At 45.1% G+C, this 27828-nt stretch overlaps 1 protein-coding gene across 1 annotated transcript; it reads left to right on the forward strand.

The window, feature by feature from the left end:
- Window positions 1–690: 690 nt before the first annotated feature.
- LOC145342405 (integral membrane protein 2A-like) lies at window positions 691–27828 on the forward strand. Its single transcript, XM_080187962.1, has 6 exons — window positions 691–888; window positions 9788–9922; window positions 13040–13237; window positions 20313–20423; window positions 26566–26716; window positions 26853–27828. Exons 1-6 carry the CDS (start codon window positions 817–819, stop codon window positions 26939–26941), a joined length of 756 nt encoding a protein of 251 aa, XP_080044088.1. The 5' UTR covers window positions 691–816; the 3' UTR covers window positions 26942–27828.

Genomic DNA, 27828 nt, shown 5'->3' on the forward strand with positions numbered 1-27828 from the left:
TTGCAGGGCTGGAACAGACTGTCAGCGCCGGGGATATGTTTTGAGTGGGGTTTATAATTTTAAAGGCTGGGACGTCTTTGCCAATGCGCGGAGGGTGTGTTTATTTTTCTTACAGCGAGACCGCATGAAAACATATGACGTGATTGCTACCTCACCCTCCCAAGTACATCTGCGAATAAAGCGACTCCAGCTCAGCGGCGCTGCCAGCCACAAACCGCCATTTCCCCAGGACAGTGCGGACTGTGACCTTTCACCTTTGCTTGGCTGTTGGTCAGGTTGGAAGAGCGGAGAGGCGGCAGCGAGTCGGCTCGCGGAGGGGGCGGCAGGGAGTCTGCGCGGCGGCTCGCGGAGCGGGACGGCAGGGAGTCTGCGCGGCTGCGGTTCGCGGAGGGGGCGGTAGGGAGTCTGCTCGCGGAGGGGGCGGCAGGGAGTCTGCGCGCGGCGGCTCGCGGAGGGGGCGGCAGGGAGTCTGCGCGGCGGCTCGCGGAGCGGGGCGGCAGGGAGTCTGCGCGGCGGCTCGCGGAGCGGGGCGGCAGGGAGTCTGCGCGGCTGCGGTTCGCGGAGGGGGCGGCAGGGAGTCTGCGCGGCTGCGGTTCGCGGAGGGGGCGGCAGGGAGTCTGCTCGCGGAGGGGGCGGCAGGGAGTCTGCGCGGCGGCTCGCGGAGCGGGGCGGCAGGGAGTCTGCGCGGCGGCGGCTCGTGGAGTGGGGTGGCAGGGAGTTTGCGCGCGGTGGTTCCGGGACAGCAGCAGCCGTTAGAGAGAGTGCGTCACAGCGGCCCAGAGTCAGCCCAGGACAAAACCACCATCACAGGCCGACATGGTCAAGATCGGATTCAACTCACCCGCCGCCCCGAAGGATGGGAAAGGGGCTCTGCTAGTCTCCGAGCCGGTAAGTGGGAGCGAGAGGGAAGACGATGGGGAGCCGTTCGAGAGAGCAGCTGATCCCCGGATTAGGCTGCGCCCTGGGTCTGTGTGTGTGTGTGTGTGTGTCAGAGCCCTGTGTGTGTGTGTGTGTCAGAGCCCTGTGTGTGTGTGTGTGTCAGAGCCCTGTGTGTGTGTGTGTGTGTGTGTGTGTGTGTCAGAGCCCTGTGTGTGTGTGTGTGTGTGTGTCAGAGCCCTGTGTGTGTGTGTGTGTGTCAGAGCCCTGTGTGTGTGTGTGTGTGTGTGTGTGTGTCAGAGCCCTGTGTGTGTGTGTGTGTGTGTGTGTGTCAGAGCCCTGTGTGTGTGTGTGTGTGTGTGTGTCAGAGCCCTGTGTGTGTGTGTGTGTGTGTGTGTCAGAGCCCTGTGTGTGTGTGTGTGTGTGTGTGTCAGAGCCCTGTGTGTGTGTGTGTGTGTGTGTGTCAGAGCCCTGTGTGTGTGTGTGTGTGTCAGAGCCCTGTGTGTGTGTGTGTGTGTGTGTGTCAGAGCCCTGTGTGTGTGTGTGTGTGTCAGAGCCCTGTGTGTGTGTGTGTGTGTGTCAGAGCCCTGTGTGTGTGTGTGTGTGTCAGAGCCCTGTGTGTGTGTGTGTGTGTCAGAGCCCTGTGTGTGTGTGTGTGTGTGTGTGTGTGTCAGAGCCCTGTGTGTGTGTGTGTGTGTGTGTGTGTCAGAGCCCTGTGTGTGTGTGTGTGTGTGTGTGTGTGTCAGAGCCCTGGGTCTGTGTGTGTGTGTGTGTGTGTGTGTCAGAGCCCTGGGTCTGTGTGTGTGTGTGTGTGTGTGTCAGAGCCCTGGGTCTGTGTGTGTGTGTGTGTGTGTCAGAGCCCTGGGTCTGTGTGTGTGTGTGTCAGAGCCCTGGGTCTGTGTGTGTGTGTGTGTGTGTGTGTCAGAGCCCTGGGTCTGTGTGTGTGTGTGTGTGTGTGTGTCAGAGCCCTGGGTCTGTGTGTGTGTGTGTGTGTGTCAGAGCCCTGGGTCTGTGTGTGTGTGTGTGTGTGTGTGTCAGAGCCCTGGGTCTGTGTGTGTGTGTGTGTGTGTGTGTGTCAGAGCCCTGGGTCTGTGTGTGTGTGTGTGTGTGTGTGTGTGTGTGTCAGAGCCCGATTTTTAAAATGTTTTTTCCACATCATACACAGGATGTAGTATTAGTTGTAGCTTGGGTGTAGGGAAAGATCAATGTAATGTGAGGTCCGTTCAAAAGTCTGACAGCAGCAGGGAAGAAGCTGTTTTTGAGTCAGTTTGTACGTGACCTCAGACTTTTGTATCTTTTTCCTGAAAGAAGAAGGTAAATGAGAGAATGTCAGGGGTTGCATGGGGTCCTTAATTATGCTGGCCGCTTTGTTGAGGCAACAGGAAGTGTAGACAGAGTCAATGGATGGGAGGATGGTTTGAGTGATGGATTGGGCTACATTCACGACCTTTTGTAGTTCCTGTGGTCTTGAGCAGAGCAGGAGCCCATACCAAGCTGTGATACAACCAGAAAGAATGCTTTCTATGATGCACCTCTAAAAGTTGGTGAGTCGTAGCTGACATGCCAAATTTCCTTAGTCTTCTGAGAAAGTAGAGGTGCTGATGGGCTTTAAGTATAGCATCGGCGAGGGGGGACCAGTACAAATTGCTGGTGATCTGGACACATAAAATCACGAAGCTGTTTACAATTTCTACTTCGTCCCCATTGATGTAGACAGGGGCATGTTCTGCACTAGAATTTCTGAAGTCGATGACGATCTCCTTCGTTTTATTGGTATTGAAGGAGAGATTATTATTGCCACACCAGTTCACCAGATTCTCTATCTCATTCCTGTTCTCTGTCTCATCATTGTTTGAGATATGACACACTATGGTGGTGTCATCAGCAAACTTAAAAATCGAGTTGGAGGGGAATTTGGCCACAGTCATAAGTGTATAAGGAGTATAGTTAGGGGCTGAGAACACAGCACCAGTGGAGCACCAGTGTTGAGGGAGAGAGTCAGGAACAAGAGGGTGCTGCTGAGGGGAGGAAGGAGTGGGGAGGAAGTGGGGGGGAGCGGGGAGGAAGGAGGGGGGTCCCAAAGGTCTCAGCCTCTCAATCTGCACAACAGGTTTGAGGTTCTTGCTCCCAGCTTGGACAAGAATGAGGGCTGTAAGGTTGATTAGCAAACAGCCCACAGTACAGTGATGCAGACACAGGACAAAGGGGAAGAAGAGGAATGTAGTGGTAATTGTGGATAGTGTAGTTAGGGGTATAGACACTGTCTTTTGTCACAATGATAAAGAATACAGAAGGGTGTGTTGTCTGCCTGGTGCTCAGGTCCAGGATGTCTCATCTGAGCTGCAGAGGAACTTGGAGTGGGAGGGTGAGAATCCGCCTGTTGTGGTACATGTGGGCGCCAATGACATAGGCAAAGTGGGAACTAAGGATCTGCAGAGGGAGTATACAAAGCTGGGAATCAAATTAAAAAGCAGAACCGACAAGGTGGTTATCTCTGGATTATTACCTGAACCGCGTGCAGATGGGCATAGGATTAAAGAGATGAATGGGTGGCTCAGCGATTGGTGTGGGAGGAATGGGTTTGAATTTATGGGGCATTGGCACCAGTATTAGGGCAGGTGGGACTTGTTCAGATGGGATGGTCTTCGTCTGAACTGTGCTGGAAACGAGTCCTGGCGAATCGTATAACTAGGACTGTAGATAGGGCTTTAAACTAATTGCCGGTGGTGGTGTGTGCAGGGGGGTGGTGCCGGTGGTGGTGTGTGCAGGGGGGGGGGTGCCGGTAGTGGTGTGTGTGCAGTGGGGGGGGGGTGCAGGGGCGGGAGAAATTACAATATCTAAAGTAAAAGAGAGGGTACGGGCACAGGAAAATGTTGAGGATGTCCCAATAATAAAGGGAGTAGGGGGCATGAGAAAGGTTGGTAGCGTTCCTGCAAATAGGGTCCAGATAAAGGCTGGGATAAAGACACTTTACCTGAATGCACGTAGCATTCGGAACAAAGTGAATGAGCTGGTGGCGCAGATCAGCACAAATGGATATGATCTGGTGGCCATTACGGAAACGTGGTTGCAGGGTGACAGGGACTGGGAGCTGAATGTCCAGGGGTATCAAGTGTTTAGGAAGGATAGACAGGAGGAAAAAGGGGGTGGGGTAGCTCTGCTGTTTAAGGATAATATCAGGGTGGTAGTAAGGGAAGATATAGGCTCCAAAGAGCAGAACGTGGAATCGTTGTGGGTGGAGATAAGGAACAGTAAGTGGAGGAAGATGCTGGTGGGTGTGGCCTATAGGCCCCCAAATAATAACTTGGAGGTGGGGCGGGCTATGAACAAGCAAATAAATGATGCGTGCAGAAATGGAGCGGCAATAATTATGGGGGATTTCAGTCTGCATATTAATTGGTTGACCCAAGTCGGACGCGGTGGGCTTGAGCAAGAGTTCTTGGAATGCTGTCGGGATAGTTTCCTTGAACAGTGTGTGACGGAACCAACGAGGGAGCGAGCTATCTTATATCTGGTGTTGTGTAACAACAGTAAAAAGTCTGACAACACCAGGTTTTGGTCCAACCGATTTCGGTTGGACTAAAACCTGGTGTTGTCGGACTTTTTACTGTGTTTACCCCAGTCCAACGCCGGCACATCCACATTGTGTAACAAGGCAGGAAGAATGAGAGATCTTGTTGTGAGGGATCCTCTTGGGACGAGCGATCATTGGTTGAGTTTTTGATGCAGATGGAGGATGAGAAAGTAGGGTCCCAAACCTGTGTCCTCTGTTTGAACAGAGGGGAATACGATAGGATGAGAGAGGAATTGGCAAATGTAGATTGGGGACGCAGATTGGACGGTATGACTGCTGAGGAACAGTGGAGGATCTTTAAGGAGATCTTTTTCAGTGCTCAGCAGAAATATATTCCAATGGTAAAGAAGAAATGTAGGAGAAGGGATAACCAGCCGTGGTTATTGAAGGAAGTCAAGGAGAGTATTAAATTAAAAGCTGATGTGTTTAGAGTGGCTAAAAGTAGTGGGCGATTAGAAGATTGGGAGAGGTTTAAAAATCAACAAAGAATGACTAAGAAGTTGATAAAGAAAGGAAGGATAGACTATGAAGCTAAACTAGCACTAAATATAAAAAAGGACAGTAAGAGTTTTTACAAATATATAAAGAGGATGCTGGCTAGAGTGAATGTTGGACCCTTAGAGGATGAGAGGGGGGATTTAGTGGTGGGAGATGAGAAAATGGCGGAGGCCTTAAATAAGTTTTTTGCCTCGGTCTTCACGGAAAAGGAGCATAAGAAATAGGAGCAGAAGTAGGCCATCTAGCCCTTCGAGCCTGCCCCGCCATTCAGTAAGATCATGGCTGATCTGTCGTGGCTCAGTTCCACATTCCCGCCCTCTTCCCATAACCCTTAATCCCCTCTCTTATCAAAAACCCATCAACCCGCGTCTTAAAAATATTTAGCAAGGTAGCCTCCACCACTTCAACGGGCAGAGAATTCCAGAGATTCACCACCCTTTGAGTGAAGAAGTTCCTCCTCAACTCCATTCTAAACCGCTCCCCCCCCCCTTTATCTTGAGGCTGTGCCCCCTAGTCCTACTATCCTTTCTGAGTGGGAAGAGTCTCTTCACCTCTATCCTATCCATCCCATTCATCATCTTATATGTCTCAATGAGATCTCCCCTCATTCTTCTAAACTCTAACGAGTACAAGCCTAGTTTATTCAGCCTCTCCTCATAGCTCAACCCCCTAAACTCCGGCATCAGCCTAGTAAACCTCCTCTGCACTCCCTCCAAGGCCAAAATATCCTTGCGTAAGTGCGGCGCCCAAAACTGCACTCAGTATTCCAGCTGCGGCCTCACCAATGCCCTATACAGCCGCAGCAAGACCTCCCTACTTTTATATTCAATCCCCCTCGCAATGAAGGCCAGCATCCCATTCACCTTCCTGACAACCTGCTGCACCTGCAAGCTGGGTTTTTGCGACTCATGCACAAGGACCCCAAGGTCCCTCTGCACCGTCGCCTGCTGCAGTTTTTCACCACGTAAGTAATAGTTTGCAAATAGGACGCGAATAGTTTGCCGGATATTAAAGATAGAAGGATGGTAGGAGCTGAGGGCCTGAATGCGATTACTGTCACTAGAGAGGTAGTGCTTGATAGACTAATGGGACTGATGGTGGACAAGTCCCCAGAACTGAATGGAATGCATCCCAGGGTTCTGAAGGAAATGGCAGAGCTGATAGTAGATGCCTTAGTGATTATTTACCAAACTTCAGTGGATTCCGGGGAAATGCCAGAAGATTGGAAAACGGCTAATGTTATGCCGCTGTTCAAAAAAGGTAGCAGGCAAAAGGCAGGGAATTGTAGGCCGGTTAGTTTAACGTCTATAGTTGGAAAAATGCTTGAATCTGTCATCAAAGAAGAAATAGCGAGGCACCTAGAAAAGAATGGTTTGATAGAGCAGATGCAGCGCAGATTCGTTACGGGGAAGTCGTGTTTGACAAATTTATTGGATTTGTATGAGGATGTGAGTAGTGCGGTAGACAGGGGAGCCGGTGGATGTGGTGTTTCTCGACTTTCAAAAGGCATTTGATAAGGTGCCGCACAAAAGGTTGCTTCAGAACGTTAGGGGGCATGGAGTTGGGGGTAAGGTGTTAGCGTGGATTGAGGATTGGTTGTCTAATAGGAGGCAGAGAGTTGGTATAAATGGGTGCTACTCTGGCGGTTGGTGACTAGTGGAGTGCCGCAGGGATCGGTGCTGGGGCCTCAGCTATTTACCATTTATATAGATGATCTGGAGGAGGGGGCTGAGTGTAGGGTAACGAAATTTGCTGATGACACGAAGATGAGTGGAAAAGCAAATTGTGTGGAGGGTGTGAAAAGTCTGCAGAGGGATCTGGATAGGCTGAGCGAATGGGCGAGGACCTGGCAGATGGGGTACTATGTTAGCAAGTGTGAGGTTATCCACTTTGGCAGGAATAATCGTAGGAGGGATTACTATTTAAAGGGAGAAAAGCTGCAGCATGCTACGGTGCAGAGGGACCTGAGGGTCCTTGTGCATGAATCGCAAAAACCCAGTCTGCAGGTGCAGCAGGTGATCAAGAAGGCGAATGGGATGCTGGCCTTTATAGCGAGGGGGATAGAATATAAAAGTAGGGAGGTCTTGCTGCAACTGTACAGGGCACTGGTGAGGCCACAGCTGGAGTACTGTGTGCAGTTTTGGTCGCTGCACTTGCACAAGGATATTTTGGCCTTGGAGGGAGTGCAGAGGAGGTTCACTAGGCTGATACCAGAGATGAGGGGGTTAGACTATGAAGAGAGACTGAATAGACTGGGTCTGTACTCGGAGTTTAGAAGGATGAGGGGGGATCTTATAGAGACATATAAGATAATGAAAGGGATGGATAGGGTAGAGGTAGGGAGATTCTTCCCGCTCAGAAAGGACAGCAGGACTAGAGGGCACAGCCTCAAGATAAGGGGGGGTCAGTTTAGAACGGAGTTGAGGAGGAACGTCTTCACTCAGAGGGTGGTGAAACTCTGGAATTCTCTGCCAGTTGAAGTGGTGGAGGCTACCTCGCTAAATATATTTAAGACACGGGTAGATAGGTTTTTGACAGACAAGGGAATTAAGGGTTATGGGGAGAAAGCGGGAAACTGGAACTGATCCACTTCAGATCAGCCATGATCTTATTGAATGGTGGGGCAGGCTCGAAGGGCTAGATGGCCTATTCCTGCTCCTATTTCTTATGTTCTTAAGTATCATAGAGGTGTTGTTGACTATCCTTATTGACTGCGGTCGGTGGGTTAAGAAGTCTAGGATCCGGTTGCAGAGGGAGGAGCCAAGCCTGAGGTCACAGAGTTTGGAGATGCGTTTTCTAGGAATAATGGTGTTGAAGGATGAGTTGTAGTTAATTAATTGTAGTCTAACATAGGTGTCTATGCTATGTAGGTGTTCCAGGGTTGAGTGTAGGGCCAGGGAAGTGGTGTTCGCTACAGAGCTATTGCGGCGGTAGGCTAGTTGTAGCGGATCCAGGCAACCTGGGAGGCCAGAATTGATTCTTTCCATGACTAATCTTTCAAAGCAGTTCGTAATGGATGTCATATCCATTAGATGATAGTCATTTAAGACAACTGTGTGGTTTTTCTTTGGTACTGGAATGATGGTTATCTTAAAGCTGAGTGTGTGCCTGCATGTGGGCTCGCGCCCTCTCGTGTGTGTGTGTGTGTGTGTGTCATAACATAAGAACATAAGAAATAGGAGCAGAAGTAGGCCATCCAGCCCTTCGAGCCTGCCCCGCCATTCAATAAGATCATGGCTGATCTGTCGTGGCTCAATTCCACATTCCCGCCCTCTCCCCATAACCCTTAATCCCCTCGCTTATCAAAAACCCATCAACCCGCGTCTTAAAAATATTTAGCGAGGCAGCCTCCACTACCTCAACGGGCAGAGAATTCCAGAGATTCACCACCCTTTGAGTGGAGAAGTTCCTCCTCAACTCTGTTCTAAACCGCCCCCCTTTTATCTTGAGGCTGTGCCCCCTAGTCCTACTGTCCTTTCTGAGCGGGAAGAGTCTCTCCACCTCTCCTATCCATCCCATTCATCATCTTATACGTCTCAATGAGATCTCCCCTCATTCTTCTAAACTCTAACGAGTACAAGCCTAGTTTATTCAGCCTCTCCTCATAGTTCAACCCCCTCAACTCCGGTATCAGCCTAGTAAACCTCCTCTGCACTCCCTCCAAGGCCAAAATATCCTTGCGTAAGTGCAGCGACCAAAACTGCACACAGTACTCCAGCTGCGGCCTCACCAGTGCCCTATACAGCTGCAGCAAGACCTCCCTACTTTTATATTCAATCCCCCTCGCTATGAAGGCCAGCATCCCATTTGCCTTCCTGACCACCTGCTGCACCTGCAGGCTGGGTTTTTGCGACTCATGCACATGTTTCGTAGTCTTGAGTTCAACGTCACAATTTTGAGATCTCAAGCACCATGAAAACTAAATTGCATCAATGTTGAAGATATATTTGACAGTAAGAGCTTTGTCTTTCGTTTATTTGTAACAAGTGTATAATGTTAAAGGGAACAATGTGCTGCAACCTGCTGGCAACAAATCATCAAAGGTTTTCCCTTCATTATTATGTACAGGAAGGCATTAAACCATTTGTGGCAAGAGAGCACTCCCTTTCAGGCGAAAGTTACCATAGTTTTTAAAACAGTCACCAAACACGACAATTAAATTCAATTAATATTTGGCGATAGCCAGTTATTTTAATTTGCTGACATGAATTGCAAGAACAATACTGCCCCTCATTTTAAAAGATGTCAAACAACTACTGCTACTGAGGTGTGCAGGTTAGGAATTTAGCAGTGACATATTAACTTAATGACAACCGAAGTAGATAGTGGCAGAAGTGTGTAAGTGCACATTTCCGCAAATATACAGCACTGAATTTAGTTTATGTACAACTTACAAGACTTTGAGACACTCTTATGAATATGGACACCCAAATTTATTTCCCATTCATTTTCATATAAAATGGTTTCTGATGTTGAAGTACACACTGATCTCTGGTAATGGGTAGAAGTAGCTTCCACTTAGGGCTACGTTCCACTTTGCTAACTGATGGCTATTAGTCTGCAACAAATCCATATTAGGCTGTGTTCATTTTTAAACAGTGCCAAGCATTTTAGTATTTGGACTGAAAATTTCGACAATCTTAATTTTACCTTTTTAAGGACTGTTTTGCAGCAGAATTATTACAACTGCTGCTGTTGTAACTAGTGGAACAATCGTTCATTTTGTAAAATTTTCTCCCTGAATCCTGATGTCAACGTTATATAAGATATTTTTGGAGGTAAATTGCTCCACTTTGTTAAATGTATTTAAGTAACTTAATAAACCAACTCATTTGGCAGGATCCAGAAATTGCTGCAGCGGATGGAGGTGAGAGCTCCACAGGAAGATGTTTGTTTATGCTTCTTGGACTGGCTTTCATTCTATCTGGATTAATAATTGGAGGAGCCTGTCTGTATCGATTCATTGTGCCAAAGGTAATTTCTTTCTCATTATTTGTTATGCAATTTTGCAACGTGTAAAATTAATGAAACACTAGATTTTTCTGTAGGGGTGCCTACAAATATGTATCTGTGTAAGTTTTCCATAATATAGGATTTTTAGCTTCGGATTATTGCATATGAAGATGTTTTGTAATGTTTTCCCTCTTCCTTGTGTACTGCTCTTAATGAAACGTTTGTGTTCTTTTTGGAAAGACAATCTTATTAGAAGATTACCTGCACGTGTAACAACCAGCTGATGCTAACCTCTAGCAAGTGTTTAGTTTTAATGGCTATTACCAAGGAGTTGGTGATCTGGGGCAGGCTCGAAGGGCTAGATGGCCTACTCCTGTTCCTATTTCTTATGTTCTTATGTGTTACATTTGACCTCTGACTTGTGAAGTTGAGTAAATCCCAATTAATGAGAATGTGTGTTTCCCTATAGGTGATGACACTAACATATTTGATCATGGCTGGACAGCACATAACTTTTGTGGCAGTTTAAGTTGAGTGAAATGAGTGAAACAAATATGGTCTATTGTCTTATAGCCAATCGTTGATGTAACAGTGTGAAACAGATGTCTATGCTGTCTTTTCACAATATTTGTACTGTTAACTAATCAGTGAAATTTGAAATAATTGTTTTGTTGCACCTAATTCCCCTTGCAATGGACTTTTTGAAAAGGTGCATATCTCTAAGTCACCTGAGGGATAGGAATGAAAATCTGATTTTTTTTTTAGTGGAAGTTAATTAGACAAATATTGAGCCAATGCCATAGGTGCTTTTTGCTTTTCACTTTTCCCATTACAGTACGATACAGTACAGTTTTGAAAAGGAAATTGAATTTAAGAATTGAAATTTTTTAAAGTGCCTTTCTGAACTATGTGCCAAAATTACTTTGAAATAATTAGCTTGACCGATGGCTCAATTATCTTAGTGAACTACTTATTTTGGCTTGCATCAAGGACTGCAATGTAATGTGCATAATATTTTTACCGTTCTCTTGTCCAGCAGATCACATACAGGCTTGCGTTCTTAATGGCATAACTAAAGAATTGGTACATGCAAGCCCTTTACTGAGCCATTTTTGTTGGGTGCAAACAATGCATAATACAATGAGCAATGTTGCGCATGCAAGAGTGGTGTTAGCTAACCTCTGTCTTTTTCCACTTCTCAAGGGAGGTATATTGCTGCATTACAATCTTTTGGAAGTTGCACACGTATTTGCACAAGAAATTATATGGTTAAGTCTGCCTCTGCTCTTCTTTCAAAACTAGGTCAAACATTTTTGTGGGCATTTAAGTGGCATGTGTTAGGAATAAATGCAAGGAATTACTGAAATATTTGAAACTCTGAACATTTTGAATTTACATTAAGCCTTTGGTCAGCAAATAAATTTAAGAAAATAATCTGTAGTGTGTAGGTGGTCTTCAGGGGGCATGGAGTTGTGGGTAGGGTGTTAGCGTGGATAGAGGATTGGCTGTCAAATAGGAGGCAGAGAGTGGGGGTCAATGGGTGCTATTCGGATTGGCGTTTGGTGACTAGTGGAGTGCCCCAGGGGTCGGTGCTGGGGCCTCAGCTATTTGCCATTTATATAGATGATCTGGAGGAGGGAACCGAGTGTATGGTGTCGAAATTTGCTGATGACACCAAGATTGGTGGAACGGCAAATTGTGCGGAGGGTGTGGAGAGTCTGCAGAAGGATCTAGATAGGCTGGGCGAATGGGCCAGGAACTGGCAAATGGAATTTAATGTTGGCAAATGTGAGGTTGTCCACTTTGGTAGGAATAATGGTAGGAAGGACTATTACTTACGTGGCGAAAAACTGCAGCATGCGACGGTGCAGAGGGACCTCAGGGTCCTTGTGCATGAGTCGCAAAAACCCAGCCTGCAGGTGCAGCAGGTGGTCAGGAAGGCAAATGGGATGCTGGCCTTCATAGCGAGGGGGATTGAATATAAAAGTAGGGAGGTCTTGCTACAGTTGTATAGGGCACTGGTGAGGCCGCAGCTGGAGTACTGTGTGCAGTTTTGGTCGCCGCACTTACGCAAGGATATTTTGGCCTTGGAGGGAGTGCAGAGGAGGTTCACTAGGCTGATTCCGGAGTTGAGGGGGTTGAACTATGAGGAGAGGCTGAATAAACTAGGCTTGTACTCGTTAGAGTTTAGAAGAATGAGGGGAGATCTCACTGAGACATATAAGATGGATAGGATAGAGGTGGAGAGGCTCTTCCCACTCAGAAAGGACAGAAGGACTAGAGGGCACAGCCTCAAGATAAAGGGGGGGCGGTTTAGAACGGAGTTGAGGAGGAACTTCTTCACCCAAAGGGTGGTGAATCTCTGGAATTCTCTGCCTGTTGAAGTGGTGGAGGCTGCCTCGCTCAATATTTTTAAGACGCGGGTTGATAGGTTTTTGATAGGCAAGGGGATTAAGGGTTATGGGGAGAGGGCGGGAATGTGGAACTGAGCCACGACAGATCAGCCATGATCTTATTGTATGGCGGGGCAGGCTCGAGGGGCTAGATGGCCTACTCCTGCTCCTATTTCTTATGTTCTTATGTAGGTGCTCCTCAGTTGCAAGGTCACTATAATATTTTCAACTCCTTTGTATGCTGTATGCCTTTGATTTCAGGGGGGAAAATTCAGCATTTTAACCCAGGGTAATTGTGAAAATTGAGCGCTATTCCAATTCGTATGTGTTTTTTCCTGGAATACCAGCTTAATGCTTTGGCTGCTCTGCAACTTGTTATGATTGTTTGCACGATGGTGGTCAACTGTGTTAAATATCACCTGATCTAGCTCATGTGTCCCACTTTGGAATGGCAGCCTCTGATACACAGAGGAAGACAATAGGCTGAGAAGATGCAACACTCTCTACCCTCCATTTTCTCTGGATCCTCTTTTAGCTAGCTGAACTTAATCATTTCTGCTTCTTCCCATGTGCTTACAAATAGTTAGCCTACAGAAACTGTGACTGCCAACTACTGTGTCCCAGTTGTCAGTGTCTAACATCTTTGTATCTTGCTTGCAAATGTCTTAACGTGAAATCGTGACGTAAAATTGTACTGATTTTCCTTTTTATGCGCATCAAAATTAATTTTTTGGTTTTCTCTTAGAACAGAGTGTTCCATGGCCAAATGCAATACTTGGATTCTAATATCCTGCCAGATGCCCAGGAAACAGAGGCTCCTTACTTCCTTGCTACAGAAGACATACAGTTCTTGGGAAGTGATGAGAATGTGGCACTGATTGATGTCCCTGTTCCAGAATTTGACGATGCTGATCCAGCAGTCATCATTCATGATTTTGAGTTGGTAAGTTTATACTTTAAAATTCCAAGTATGTAGCTTCAAAGTGTGGAAGGTTCTCTACCAAAAGGAGATCCTGCAAAGATCCTCATTTTGTGGAAATGCATGTTCTGGTCTGAGAACTAATAGCAGTACGCTTTGCTTGACACGTTGTTTGGGAGCATAAATGTTTCCTCCAATTTTTAGAATTATATGGTTTACGCTACTTGTTAATTTAAATTTCTCAAGCTAAAAGATGGCAAACGGCTTGGAATTTTTGGGGGGGGTGGTGTTGCGGTGAGAATCTGACCTGTAAGATCCTCACAGCATTTAATGATGTGATCCCAGCTGAACATGTTACTACTGGACATATCAGAACTTTTAACAAGAGCATTTATTAAACAAGAAAAGATGAGCTACACTGTGCTACTCCACAACTAGACTTTTACAGATATGTTTAGGCATGTAAGGATAAAAAAAGTTACAAAATCTGTCTTGTACTTGGCCACAGTAAATACACTGTTTGTAAACCTTAAGGCAACCTTATGGTCCAGCACACCACACTCTGAAACCAAGTGACAGATGCCACCCCAAAGCAACTTGTGTGGATCTCTCCTCAAATTCCTCCCCAGACATTTGTCAGGCCGAACCAACTGGTGTCTCAGAATGCCATCTTTCTTCAAGGATTTCAAATCTCAATGTTTTGGAATCTTCTCCCAAACAGTGCTTTGTCTCTCTCATCTGCCACAAGGATCCACCTCCAGGGTTTTGATTTTGCTTGGTGTTCCCCTCCCCTGGATTGCCACATGCATTTAAGCTTTGTCATCTTCACTCCCTCAGATATTCAGCCATGCTAACAGAACACCACTGCTTTAAAGGCCTGTATTAGGTAGTCCAATCTTGGATATTCTGACTTCTCACAAACCCACTTTGTCTTGATCCCTGATCCCCACAGCTTCTTCCCCTTAATTTGGTGCCTTTTCCTCTGGTCTTTTAACTTCACTGAACAGAACTTTGCTCCCTGACTTGTGTACCTTCCACAGGCTTTCTTTTCGTTCCACTCCCTGGTTTCTGCAACTTCTGTTCTTTTAGGATTTCAGCTTTCTATATTTAACTCCTGTGTCCAGTTCCTCCTGGCTTCTTCTTCCAGCTAAATTAGAACTATTTTCTGTTTCTCTGACTGTGCAGATCCCCTGTTCCCAGGCAACAACCCAGTATTTTCTCTAATTTTATTTCACTTCCCTAAATCACTACCCACTTTGATAACACAACTCCCAACTAATGTCATAAAATCTTATTAAAATGCAGGTAAGCTTACTAGGAATCTTTTAAAGTGAAACCCAAACTCCAGTTACATCTTTCTCAACACATCCAGAAATATAAATTGAATTTATATTTTCAGTATAAAAATTGAACTTAAAGCTATAGCTTATTCTTAACATCCACAAATGCAACTTAAAACTATTTCACACTCCTAATATAATATTTGTTATCTGCCACCTATAAAGACTTTTCCCAGTGCACCTTAACTTCTCTTCATTCTGTTGTAATTGCCTTTATTTTAGATTCGGACTCAAGTTTCTCATCCTCAAACTGAATGTCACACTGGAGTATGATCACTTTCTATAGGATCTTTTATATCTTTAATCGGTTAATTTAGAGATCATTAATCTGTTTCATTCAATAATATCAGATCTAACATAGCCTGATGTCTAGTGGTTCCACATCATATTGTTTTAAGAAACTGCCCCAAGCACCCTTTTTGCATTATTTCTGCCAATTTGATTTGCCCTACCTATAATTAAGATTAAGGTAACCCACTAATTGTGGGTTACCTTAATTGTAGTTATGTTCTTATGAATCTGTTTTTTGAATTTATATTCTATTTTAGCTACTTTTTTTTGTGGCGGGGGAGATTACTGTAGCCTCTTCACACCAGTGACTTCTTTCTCTTGCTATTACTAATTGCTGCCCAGATTGATTTGATATTTTGCCCATTTTAACATAGTAGTCAATAGTACATCTTCATGAGTCCAACAGATTTGTCTCGGTTAAGGACTGGATCCTTGGTTGTAAGCTCTGAAGTTCTAATTAGGATTGGCACAAGAGTGGGATTTTTGTAATGGGGATGAACAAGTATTTCATTTCCATGCCAAATGGTATAAATTCAGAATCTAAAGGTTAACTAAGTTCACATCCTCCTTGGATATGATTACCGTTGTATTTTGGAACACTTGAAATTTGAAAAATGTGCTTGAATACCATAATACCACTTTGGAAAGGAGAAAGGCTGATGATCTACTGAATGCTTGCTTTCCTTCCAAAAACTTGGTGGTTTTAGAGTAAAATAACACAGATGGGGGTTTAGACAAAACATTCATTGCACATCGGATTCCTGTCAGAGTAGAATGGATGACATAAACCCTTTGTTAGTTAAATCTTAGTTGGACAATCTGCAGATTAGATTACATGTAAAGAAATGGACAAGCGTGCCAACTACCTCTCCAGGACTGATCAAATTTTCGTTGTTTGTTCTATAATCTGATCTTGTTACAACATCAACATGTTGAATAATAAAAGCTGAGAGTTTAGGACCTTAAGTTGGCCCAGTGGTAGTGGATGAACCATCTGGAAGTGTGGTTAAAAACCCTTGGCAAATTAGAACATAAGAAATAGGAGCAGGAGTAGGCCATCTCGCCCCTCGAGCCTGCCCCACCATTCAATAAGATCATGGCTGATCTGAAGTGGATCAGTTCCACTTGCCTGCCTGCTCCCCGTAACCCTTAATTCCCTTATCGATCAGAAATCTATCTACCCGTGACTTAGGCACAAATCGAGGTAACAGATGTTGGTTGTCTTGGATGATCAGCTGAGAAATTTGCAAAAAAGATTCTTGGATCTTTTAGATCATCAGATAACTACTCGATCAGAACATCAAGATTTGTTTATATCTACATCTTGTGTGCGTACCAATTTTATTTATTTGTACCTCAGCTGCTTAGTAATGGTCAAAAAAATATAATCGTGAATATTACTTAATGGGATTTTCCCCTGAAAATTACACTGAAATAATTTGAGATACATTTTGATTCTTGAGTGAGTGCAACGTTGAATTCATAACTTTAAAGGAGTAACTTGAGATTAGAGTTAAGAGAAATCAGAAATCGGCACGGATTCATGAGGGGTAAGTCTTTCCTCACAAATTTGATTGAATTCTTTTGAGGAGGTAACTAAGTGTATAGATGATGGGAGAGCAGTGTAGTACCTCACACTTGTCTGTGTTAAATTCCATTTGCCATTTTTCAGCCCATTTTTCTAGTTGGTCCAAATCCCTCTGCAAGCTTTGAAAACCTTCCTCACTGTCCTCTACACCTCCAATTTTTGTTTCATCAGCAAATTTGCTGATCCAATTTACTACATTATCATCCAGATCATTGATATAGATGACAAACAACAATGGACCCAGCACTGATCCCTGTGGCACACCACTAGTCACAGGCCTCCACCCAGAGAAGCAATCTTCCACAACCACTCTCTGGCTTCTTCCATTGAGCCAGTGCCTAATCCAATTTACTGCCTCCCCACGTATACCTAGCAACTGAACCTTCCTAACTAACCTCCCATGAGGGACCTTATCAAAGACCTTGCTAAAATCCAGGTAGACAACATCCACTGCCTTCCCTTCATGCACTTTCCTGGTGACCTCCTCAAAGCTCTAATTGGTCAAACATGACCTACCACGCACAAAGCCATGTGGACTGTCCCTAATAAGTCCCTGTCTAACCAAATATTTGTAGATCCTATCCCTTATCATACCTTCCAATAACTTGCCCACTACCGACGTCAAACTTACTGGCCTATAATTTCCCACATTTCTTTTGGAACGTTTTTTAAACAACAGAACGACATGAGCCACCCTCTAATCATCCGGCATCTCCCCGTGAATACTGATATTTAAAATATGTCTGCCAAGGCCCCTGCAAGTTCACTACTAGCCTCTCCCAAGGTCCATGGGAATACCCTGTCTGGTCCTGGGGATTTATCCACTCCGATTTGCCTCAAGACAGCCAGCACCACCTCCTCCTCTTTAATCTGTAAAGGTTCCGTGACCTCCCTACCTGTTTGCCCTATTTCTGTACACTCCATGCCCATTTCCTCAGTAAATACGGATGCAAAAAAAACATTTAGTATCTCCCCCATTTCTTTTGGTTCCATACACAGTCTACCACTCTGGTCTTCAAGAGGACCAATTTTATCCCTCACTATCCTTTTGCTCCTTACATACCTATAGAAGCTCTTTGGATTTTCCTTCACTCTGTCTGCCAAAGTAACCTCATGTCTTTTAGCCCTCCTGATTTCCCTCTTAAGTAGCTCCTTGCACATTTTATACTCCTCGAGCATCTGATCTGTTCCTTGCTGCCTGTACATTTCATACAACTCTCTCTTCCTCTTAATCAGTGTTACAATCTCCCTCGAGAACCAAGGTTCCTTATTCCTATTTACTTTGCCTTCAATCCTGACAGGAACATACAAACTCTGCACTCTCAAAATTTCTCCTTTTGAAGGCCTCCCACTTTTCATTTACATCCTTACCAGAGAACAGCTTGTGCCAATCCACACTTCCCACATCCCTTCTCATTTCATCAAATTTGGCCTTTTTCCAGTTCAGAACTTCAACCCGAGGACCAGATCCATGATCAGGTTGAAACTAATGGCATTATGATCCCTCACACTCACATCCATCACCTGCCCGAACTCATTTCCCAATAGGAGATCCAATATCACATCCTCTCTAGTTGGCACCTCTATATACTGATGTAGAAAATTCTCCTGAACACATTTTACAAACTCTATCCTGTCTAAACCTTTAACAGTATGCGAGTCCCAATCTATATATGGAAAATTAAAATCCCCTACTATCACAACTTTGTGTTTCTTGCAGTTGTCAGCTATCTCTCTGCTGATTTGCTCCTCCAATTCTCTCTGACTGACTATTTGGTCTATAATACAACCCCTTTAATGTGGTCATACCTTTCCTGTTTCTCAGCTCCACCCACAGGGCCTCTGTAGACAAGCTCCCTAATCTATCCTGCCTGAGTACCGCTGTAACACTTACCCTGACCAACAATGCTGCCAAACCACCCCCCGCCTCTATCACGACTGAAACATTGGAACCCTGGAACATTGAGCTGCCAGTCCTGCCCCTCCTGTAGCCAAGTTTCACTAATGTCATATTTCCACATGTCAATCCATGCCTTCAGCTCATCTGCCTTCCCCACAATACTCCTGGCATTGAAATAGACGCACCTCAAAAGATTATTTCCACCACACTCAACCCTTCCATTTGTGATTTTGCTTGAACTAACCTGTCTTTTTACCCCTGCTCCACTATCTGCTCTGGCACTCTGGTTCCCATCGCCCTACAAATCTAGCTTAAACGCTCCCCAATAATACGAGCAAACCTCCCTGAAGTATATCGGTCCCCTTATAGTTTAGGTGTAACCCATCCCTCTTGTGCAGATCCCACCTGCCCCAGAAGAGGTCCCAATGATCCAAGAATCAGAAACCCTGCCCCCTACACCAGTTCCTCGGCCACGTGTTCATCCACCCAGGCATCCTACTCTTACCCTCAGCGGCACGTGGTACAGGTAGCAATCCTGAGATTACTACCCTCGGGGTCCTGCTTTTTAACTTCCTTCCAAGCTCTCTATACTCTCTTTAGGACCTCCTCACTCTTCCTATCTCCGTCATCGGTACCGATGTGTACCATGACATCTGGTGATCACCTTCCCACTTCAGAACACTATGCACGCGATCAGGGACATCCCTGACCTTGGCACCCAGGAGGCAACAAACCATGCGGGAGTCACTGTCCCGACCACAGATCCTCCTGTCCGTACCTCTGACCATTGAGTCCCCTATCACTGCCGCTCTCCTCTTCTTCCTCCCACCCTTTTGCACTGCAGAACCAGACTCAGTATTAGAGTTCTGGCTGTCACAGCTTGTCCCAGGTAAAGCATCCTCCGCAACAGTATCTAATTCAGTATACCTGTTTTGGAGGGGAATGGCCACATGGGAACTGTGCTCTGCCTGTCCTTTCACATTTGCATTCCCTCTCCTTACAGTAACCCAATTTCCTGTGCTCTGCTGCTTAGGTGTAACTACCTCCCTAAAGCTACTGTCTATATACTTCTCATTCTCCCGAATTAAACAGGTCATCAAGCTCCTTCTCCAGTTCCCTAACATGCTTTGCTAGCAGCTGCAGCTGGATGCATCTCTTGCAGGTGTTGTCGTCAGGGATATCGGCGGTCTCCCTGATCTCCCACATCCTGCAAGAGGAGCATTCCAACATCTTGCCTGGCAATTTTTTGCCTCGGGGGTGGGGAAGAAACAAGAATAAACTTTCCAAAAAGAAAAAAAGAAACAACTTTCGCCTCTGCCTGTTCTTGCTGAAGCCTGTTGAGCCAAAGCCCTTCAGTCTTCACTCTGCTCCTTCTCACTCCACTGCCTGCTGTATAGAGTGGTCTGCTGTTTATAGTTCCCTATCACCACTAGTTGGTGTCAGGCACCTGCGCAGTTTTCCCAGTTTAAAAAAAAAACTTTTAAAAGGAAAAAAGCCTGCAAAGAAACTTAAACTTAACGAATAAATAAATTAGTTAAATAAATAAGAAAACGCAAGCTGCCTTACCCTCACCACAAATCTCTCCCTCTCAAACTTGCTCTGGTCGCAACAATGAACTAGAAGGTTCATGGAGCAATTTTTCCACACAGAGGGTGGTGAGTGTCTGGAACAAGCTGCCAAAGGCAGTAATAGAGGAGGTACAATTTTGTCTTTTAAAAAGCATTTAAATAGTTACATGGCTACAATGGGTATAGAGGGATTTGGGCCAAATGCGGGCAATTGGGATTAGCTGAGGGGCTTTCAAAAAAGGGCAGCATGGATCAAGTTGGGCTGAAGCACCTGTTTCCATGCTGTAAACCTTTATGACTCTAAATAAATTAATTAAATTTCATACTTGTCAAAACTGATATTTTAATAAGTATCCATGATTCTGGTTTCTTAAGTTTTTCTCCTTGTAAATATGTGGTTTTCTCCTTCTAGGTTTTGACTGCTTATCTTGATTTGAAATTGGATAACTGCTATGTGATTGCGATGAATACTTCTGTCGTCCTGCCTCCACGCAACTTAGTGGAGCTGTTCCTGAGACTTGCTGTAGGTATCAGTAAATGCCCCTTTCCCCTTGCCCACTGAGTCTAGTTTTTCCTAATGCTCACATTGTCATGGCTGTAAACACAAGTTATTTTCTTCAGTGTTCACCAAGGAGAGGGGCCATGTTTTTGAGGATGAGAGTGTGATACAAGCTGATAGGCTGAGGAGGTAGCATTCTGAGGGAAGATGTGTTAGCAATTTTGAAAAACCCGAGTCACTAAGTCCCCTGGGCCAGATGGGATATATCCTAGGATCCTTTGGGAGGCAAGGGACAGGATTGCAGAGCCTTTGATCTTTGGGTCCTCACTATCCACGGGGATAGTGCAGAGGACTGAAGAGTGGCGAATGTTGTTCCTCTCTTCAAGAGAGGAAATACGAATGACCCTGGTAATTATAAGCCGGTTAGTCTTACTTCAGTGGTCGGTAAGTTAATGGAAAAGGTCCTGAGGGATAGGATTTGTGACCATTTGGAAAGATGCAGCTTAATCCGGGATAGTCGGCACGGATTCATGAGGGGGTAGGTCTTGCCTCACAAATTTGATTGAATTCTTTGAGGAGGTAACTGAGTATGTAGATGAAGGTAGAGCAGTTGATGTCATATACATGGATTTTAGTAAGGTGTTTGATAAGGTTCCCCATGGTCTGCTCATGAAGAAAGTAAGAAGGTGTGGGATAGAAGGAAATTTGGCCGATTGGATAAGTAACTGGTTATCTCATAGAAGACAGAAGGTGGTGGTGGAGGGAAAATTTTCAGACTGAAGACCACCAGTTATCAGCAGTGTACCACAGGGGTCAGTGCTGGGTCCTCTGCTATTTGTGATTTTTATCAATGACTTGGAGGAGGGGGCTGAAGGGTGGGTTAGTAAAATTGCTGATGTGACACCAAGATTGATGGAGTAGTGGATGAGGTGGAGGGCTGTTGTGGGCTGCAAAGAGACATTGATAGGATGCAGAGCTGGGCAGAAAAATGTCAGATGGAGTTGAACCCTGATAAGTGTGAGGTGATTCATTTTGGTAGGATAAATTTGAATGCAGATTACAGGGTCAAGGGCAGGGTTCTGAGTAATGTAGGGGAACAGAGATCTTGGGGTTCATATCCAGAGATCTCTGAAGGTTGCCACTCAAGTGCACAGAGCCTTGAAGAAGGCTTATAGTGTGTTGGCCTGCACTTTTGATTTGTCTTCTCCTGTATTTGAATAAAGGAGTTACTTTTGCTATTTTCCAAGCTAATGGTACCCTTAATCTAGAGAATTATGGAAAGTTAAAACCAATGCATTAACTATCTACTTCATCCTCGGGTTTTAAAATAAGTTCTACCACCTCCATGGTTATTACAGTTTTGACCCCATAATTAGCACCTTTTTGATAAGCTCCCATTATCTCTTCCTTTAAACTCTGTGCCACCATGTAATTACGCTTAGAGGGGGTGATCACCAACCCTACAAGTATTAACGGGGTTTGAGTTTAAGAGCCGTGGGGTTATGTTGCGACTGCACAGGACCTTGGTGAGACCACATCTGGAATATTGTGTTCCGTTCTGGTCACCTCACTATAAGAAGGATGTGGAAGCATTGGAGAGAGTGCAGAGGAGGGTAGGTCTTATGAGGAAAGGTTGAGGGAGCTGGGGCTTTTCTCTTTGGAGTGGAGGAGGATGAGAGTTGACTTAATAGAGATTTATAAGATGAGGGGGATAGATAGTGGATGTTCAGAGACTATTTCCTCGGTGGATGTAGCTGTTACTAGGGGGCATAACTATAAGGTTCATGGTGGGAGATATAAGAGCGATGTCCGAGGTAGGTTCTTTACGCAGAGTGGTTGGAGTGTGGAATAGACTGCCTGCTGTGATAGTGGAGTCGGACACTTTGGGAACTTTCAAGCAGTTATTGGATAGGCACATGGAACACACCAGAATGATAGGGAGTGGGATAGCTTGATCTTGGTTTTGGACAAAGCTCGGCACAACATTGAGGGCTGAAGGGCCTGTACTGTGCTGTACTTTTCTGTGTGTGTTAGAGCCGACGAGGGAGCGAGCTGTCTTGGATCTGATGTTATGTAATGAGGTGGGTAGAATCAGGGACGTTGCGGTGAAGGATCCTCTTGGGGAGAGTGATCGTTGTATGGTGGAGTTTCTGGTGCAGATGGAGAACGACAAAATGGGTTCCCGGACACGCGTCCTTTGTTTGAACAGAGGGGAGTACGGTAGGATGAGAGAGGAATTGGCGAATGTGGACTAGGGGAGCGCGTTGGAAGGTAGGTCTGCTGAGGAGCAGTGGAGGATTTTTAAAGGAGATCTTTCTTGGTGCTCAGCAGAAATTTATTCCGATGGTCAAAAAGGACCGTAGGAGGAGAGGTAATCAGCCGTGGATACCGAGGGAGGTGAAGGAAAGTGTTAAATTAAAAGCGGAGGCGTTTAGAGTAGCTAAGAGTAGTGGGCGAGAAGAGGATTGGGAGAGGTTTAAATGTCAACAAAGATTGACAAAGAAATTGATAAAGAAGGGTAGGATAACCTATGAAGCTGGGCTAGCGCTTAATATAAAAAAGGATAGCAAGAGTTTTTACAAGTATATAAAAAGAAAGAGGCTGGCTAGGGTGAACGTTGGAGCCTTAGAGGATGAGAAGGGGGACTTAGTGGTAGGGGATGGGGAAATGGCTGAGGTCTTGAATAACTTTTTTGTTTCGGTCTTCACGGAGGAGGACGTGAATAATTTGCCGGGTGTTAGAGATGGAAAGGTGGTAGGACTGGAGGGTCTCGATGACATTACTGTTACTAGAGAGGTGGTGCTCGACAGACTGGAGGGGCTGATTGTGGACAAGTCCCCAGGACCGGATGGAATGCATCCGAGGGTTCTGAAAGAAATGGTGGAGGTGATAGTGGATGCCTTGGTGGTTATTTTCCAGACGTCGCTGGATTCCGGGGAAGTGCCGGAAGATTGGAAAACGGCTAATGTTACGCCGTTGTTTAAGAAGGGTGCCAGGCAAAAGGTGGGGAATTATAGGCCGGTTAGTTTAACGTCTGTGGTAGGTAAAATGTTAGAATCCGTCATCAAGGAGAAAATAGCGAGGCATCTTGAGGGGAATTGCTTGATAGAGCAGACGCAGCATGGTTTCGTTAAGGGGAAGTCATGTCTGACAAATTTACTTGAGTTCTATGAGGATGTGTCTAGGGCGGTGGATAGAGGAGAGCCGGTGGATGTGGTCTTTCTTGATTTTCAGAAGGCGTTTGACAAGGTACCTCACAAGAGGTTACTGCAGAAGGTCAGGGGACATGGAGTTGGGGGTAGGGTGTTAGCGTGGATAGAGGACAGGTTGTCAAATAGGAGGCAGAGAGTGGGGGTCAATGGGTGCTATTCGGATTGGCGGTGGAGTGCCTCAGGGGTCGGTGCTGGAGCCTCAGCTATTTACCATTTATATAGATGATCTGGAGGAGGGAACCGAGTGTATGGTGGCGAAATTTGCTGATGACACCAAGATTGGTGGAAAGGCAAATAGTGCGGAGGGTGTGGAGAGTCTGCAGAAGGATCTAGATAGGCTGGGCGATTGGGCCAGGAACTGGCAAATGGAATTTAATGTTGGCAAGTGCGAGGTGGTCCACTTTGGTAGGAATAATGGTAGGAAGGACTATTACTTACGTGGAGAAAAGCTGCAGCAGGCGACGGTGCAGAGGGACCTCGGGGTCCTTGTGCATGAGTCGCAAAAACCCAGCCTGCAGGTGCAGCAGGTGGTCAGGAAGGCGAATGGGATGCTGGCCTTCATAGCGAGGGGGATTGAATATAAAAGTAGGGAGGTCTTGCTGCGGCTATATAGGGCATTGGTGAGGCCGCAGCTGGAGTACTGTGTGCAGTTTTGGGCGCCGTACTTACGCAAGGATATTTTGGCCTTGGAGGGAGTGCAGAGGAGGTTTACTAGGCTGATGCCGGAGTTGAGGGGGTTGAGCTATGAGGAGAGGCTGAATAAACTGGATGAGGAAGTGGAGGGATGGGTAAGTAAGTTCGCTGATGACACGAAGGTCGGTGGTGTTGTGGATGATCTGGAAGGATGGCAAAAGTTGCAGCAGGACATAGATAGGATGCAGGACTGGGCGGAGAAGTGGCAGATGGACTTCAACGCGGATAAATGTGTTGTCGTCCATTTTGGCAGAACCAACGGGATGAACGAGTACACTATTAAGGGCAGAAGTCTGAGTAGTGTTGAGGAGCAGAAGGATCTTGGGGTCCGGGTCCACAGGACTCTTAAATCGGCCTCGCAGGTGGAGGAGGTGGTCAAGAAGGCGTATGGTGTACTGGCCTTCATTAATCGAGGGATTGAGTTTAGGAGTCGGGAGGTAATGCTGGAACTTTATAAGACCCTTGTCAGGCCTCATTTGGAGTATTGTGCGCAGTTCTGGTCGCCTCACTATAGGAAAGATGTAGAAGCTATTGAAAGGGTGCAGAGGAGATTTACAAGGATGTTGCCTGGACTGGGAGGCATGCCTTATGAAGTTAGGTTGAGGGAGCTGGGACTCTTTTCCCTGGAGAGACGAAGGTTGAGAGGCGACCTGATAGAAGTTTACAAAATGTTGAGAGGGATAGATAGGGTGGACTCTCAGAGGCTATTTCCCCGGTTTGAAATGGTCGCTACGAGAGGACACAGATTTAAGGTGCGGGGAGGGAGGTTCAGAAGTGATGTTAGGGGTAAGTTTTTCACTCAGAGGGTGGTGAGTGAATGGAATCGGCTGCCGTCAGTGGTGGTGGAGGCGAACTCGCTGGGGTCTTTTAAAAGACTTCTGGATGAGTATATGGGGTTTAATGAGATTGAGGGTTATAGATAGGTCTGTAGGTTGGTAGGTGATGTGGTCGGCGCAACTTGTGGGCCGAAGGGCCTGTTTGTGCTGTAGTGTTCTATGTTCTATGTTCTATAAACTAGGCTTGTACTCGTTAGAGTTTAGAAGAATGAGGGGAGATCTCCTTGAGACGTATAAGATGATGAATGGGATGGATAGGATAGAGGTGGAGAGGCTCTTCCTGCTCAAAGGACAGTAGGACTAGGGGGCACAGCCTCAAGATAAAGGGGGGGCGGTTTAGAACGGAGTTGAGGAAGAACTTCTTCACTCAAAGGGTGGTGAATCTCTGGAATTCTCTGCCCGTTGAAGTAGTGGAGGCTACCTCGCTAAATATTTTTAAGACGCGGGTTGATGGGTTTTTGATAAGAGAGGGGATTAAGGGTTATGGGGAGAGGGCGGGAATGTGGAACTGAGCCACGACAGATCAGCCATGATCTTATTGAATGGCGGGGCAGGCTCGAAGGGCCAGATGGCCTACTCCTGCTCCTATTTCTTATGTTCTTATGTGATTTCTTGCCGCCTTCATTTCTCAGCTCAATCCAAACCACTTCCACTCCTGATTTCCTGAATTTGGGTGACTCCCTTCTAATCTGCTAATACCCTTGTTAATTAGCAGAGCCACACCTCCTCATTTTCCTAGCTTCCTATGCCTCCTATATGTCACTATCCTTCATTATTTGGGTTCCAAACTGTCATTCTATGGCAAGTCTCTTATTTCTATCTGTACAGTTCTTTTGTTTTGAATGCTATCTGCATTTCAGATGCTGAGCCCTTAGCCCCTTTCTGTTATCATTTTAATGATGCTGATTTATCCCTAGATTCTCTGTCCCTTTCTGCCGGTCTGTTTATCACGTCTTATTATTTACTTTTCTCTCTTCCCTTGCCTCTCCACATGGTTTGCCACATCTTCCCAAATTTGACCCCTTACCCCACAATTTAGTTCAAAATCGTCTCTACTTCCCTAGTAATGCAACTCGCGTTGAGGTGTAGTCTGTCCCAACGTTGTGGCCCCCACTTTACCTCATTAGTATCCCAATAACCAGAACCCACTTGTACTGCTTCATTGACCCATGCATTAAATTCTCTTTAACTTATTTGCCCTATGCCGATTTGCATGTGGCTCAGGTAATAATTAGAGTTTAATCTTTAACCCTAAAACTGATATTTTGAACAATCCTCTCTACCTTAAATGGAAAGTTGTAAAGGAAGTAAATAAAAGAATCATTCACACCAAGGGAAAATCCTCTTGAGAAGTCCCTGAGCAGTATATAGTGGAATTTGATTGCAATTTCATATAACATTTTGAAAATTACAATTTCTCAACAGACAGGTGAATACTTGTATCGGACCTACCTTGTTCATGAAAATCTGATGGTGACTGAGCGTATTGACAATGTTGACCAATTGGGTTACTTCATCAACCATCTCTGTTCAGGGAAAAAGACCTACAGATTGCAGCACAGAAATACCCTGAAAGGTATAGTTCTATCATTGAAATTACTGGATTTAATATTGATCAAGCTATAAACCCCATTAATTTATGTGGAACTAGCAAATTTGCATTGCACTGTTTGTCAAATGCTGAGTGATTAACTTTTTTTTAACTTCAACAGGCATCCAGAAACGCTCAACGGAAAACTGTCACAGAATCAAGCACTTTGCCAATAATTTTGTCGTTGATACCTTGATCTGTGAACCATAAGGAGTTTCAGTAAGAGGGATGCTATTTTTACCAGCTGACTATTGAGGCTTTCCATGTGCAGTATACGCAACCTATAAGTAATGTGTGACAATCAAAAGCCTTATTAGCTTTGCTTTTGCAGTCTGTATTCCAGTGGAAATACTGTTGCTTCACTAAAAGGCTTTCGAAATGTGACATCTGTTTGCATTGTTTATTCAATAGATTTATCAACATCTGTTCTTACAAATTTGCAATGTAATTTTTATCCTTGATGTACTGAGACTGCTTAAAGGAAGCCATAACATACTGATGTCAGAGAATGGAAAGTCAATGTATCTTTATGGTATACTTCTAAGGATTGACATTTACTAGCTTAGCAAAATTAAACATTTGTGCAGCTACTGTACTGAGGTTATCAATTTTGTAATGTAAACATTTGAAAGTGTGATTTGCCTTGTGTTTTGTGATGTATTGAATCCTGTAATTTGTCATGTGGCTGCTGCATAATGGCGCTGTTTAAATCTGTAAATGATCTGTATTAAAAGAATCATGGAGTAGGTTGATGTTTGCACATGTGTAACAGTATTGCATTAGTGGACAATCCACTCAACAAAAATTTCATATTTTAGATACTTATCAGTTGTGGTTACTTCTAATGCTTAGAATGTAATAAGTAAATTCATGTACCTAAAAGTTTTCAGGGTGCCACGCTTTGATTTCGTCTGATTTGACATAAGGTGGAAAAAATTGGAACAATATTCAAATTGGACAGTACTGCATAGTTTCTTTAGCAGCAAATGTATTGAACTAGGGGCTATCTAATTGTTAAGGTTATTTGAATTACTAACCCTGTGGAGAATTTGATATCTTTTGAATATTGTAACCTTTATTAAATGTCTTTAAAATTA

Source organism: Carcharhinus amblyrhynchos, chromosome 4 (assembly GCF_965287045.1).
Source record: "Carcharhinus amblyrhynchos chromosome 4, sCarAmb.v2.hapA, whole genome shotgun sequence".
In the NCBI taxonomy this organism is placed as follows: domain Eukaryota; kingdom Metazoa; phylum Chordata; class Chondrichthyes; order Carcharhiniformes; family Carcharhinidae; genus Carcharhinus; species Carcharhinus amblyrhynchos.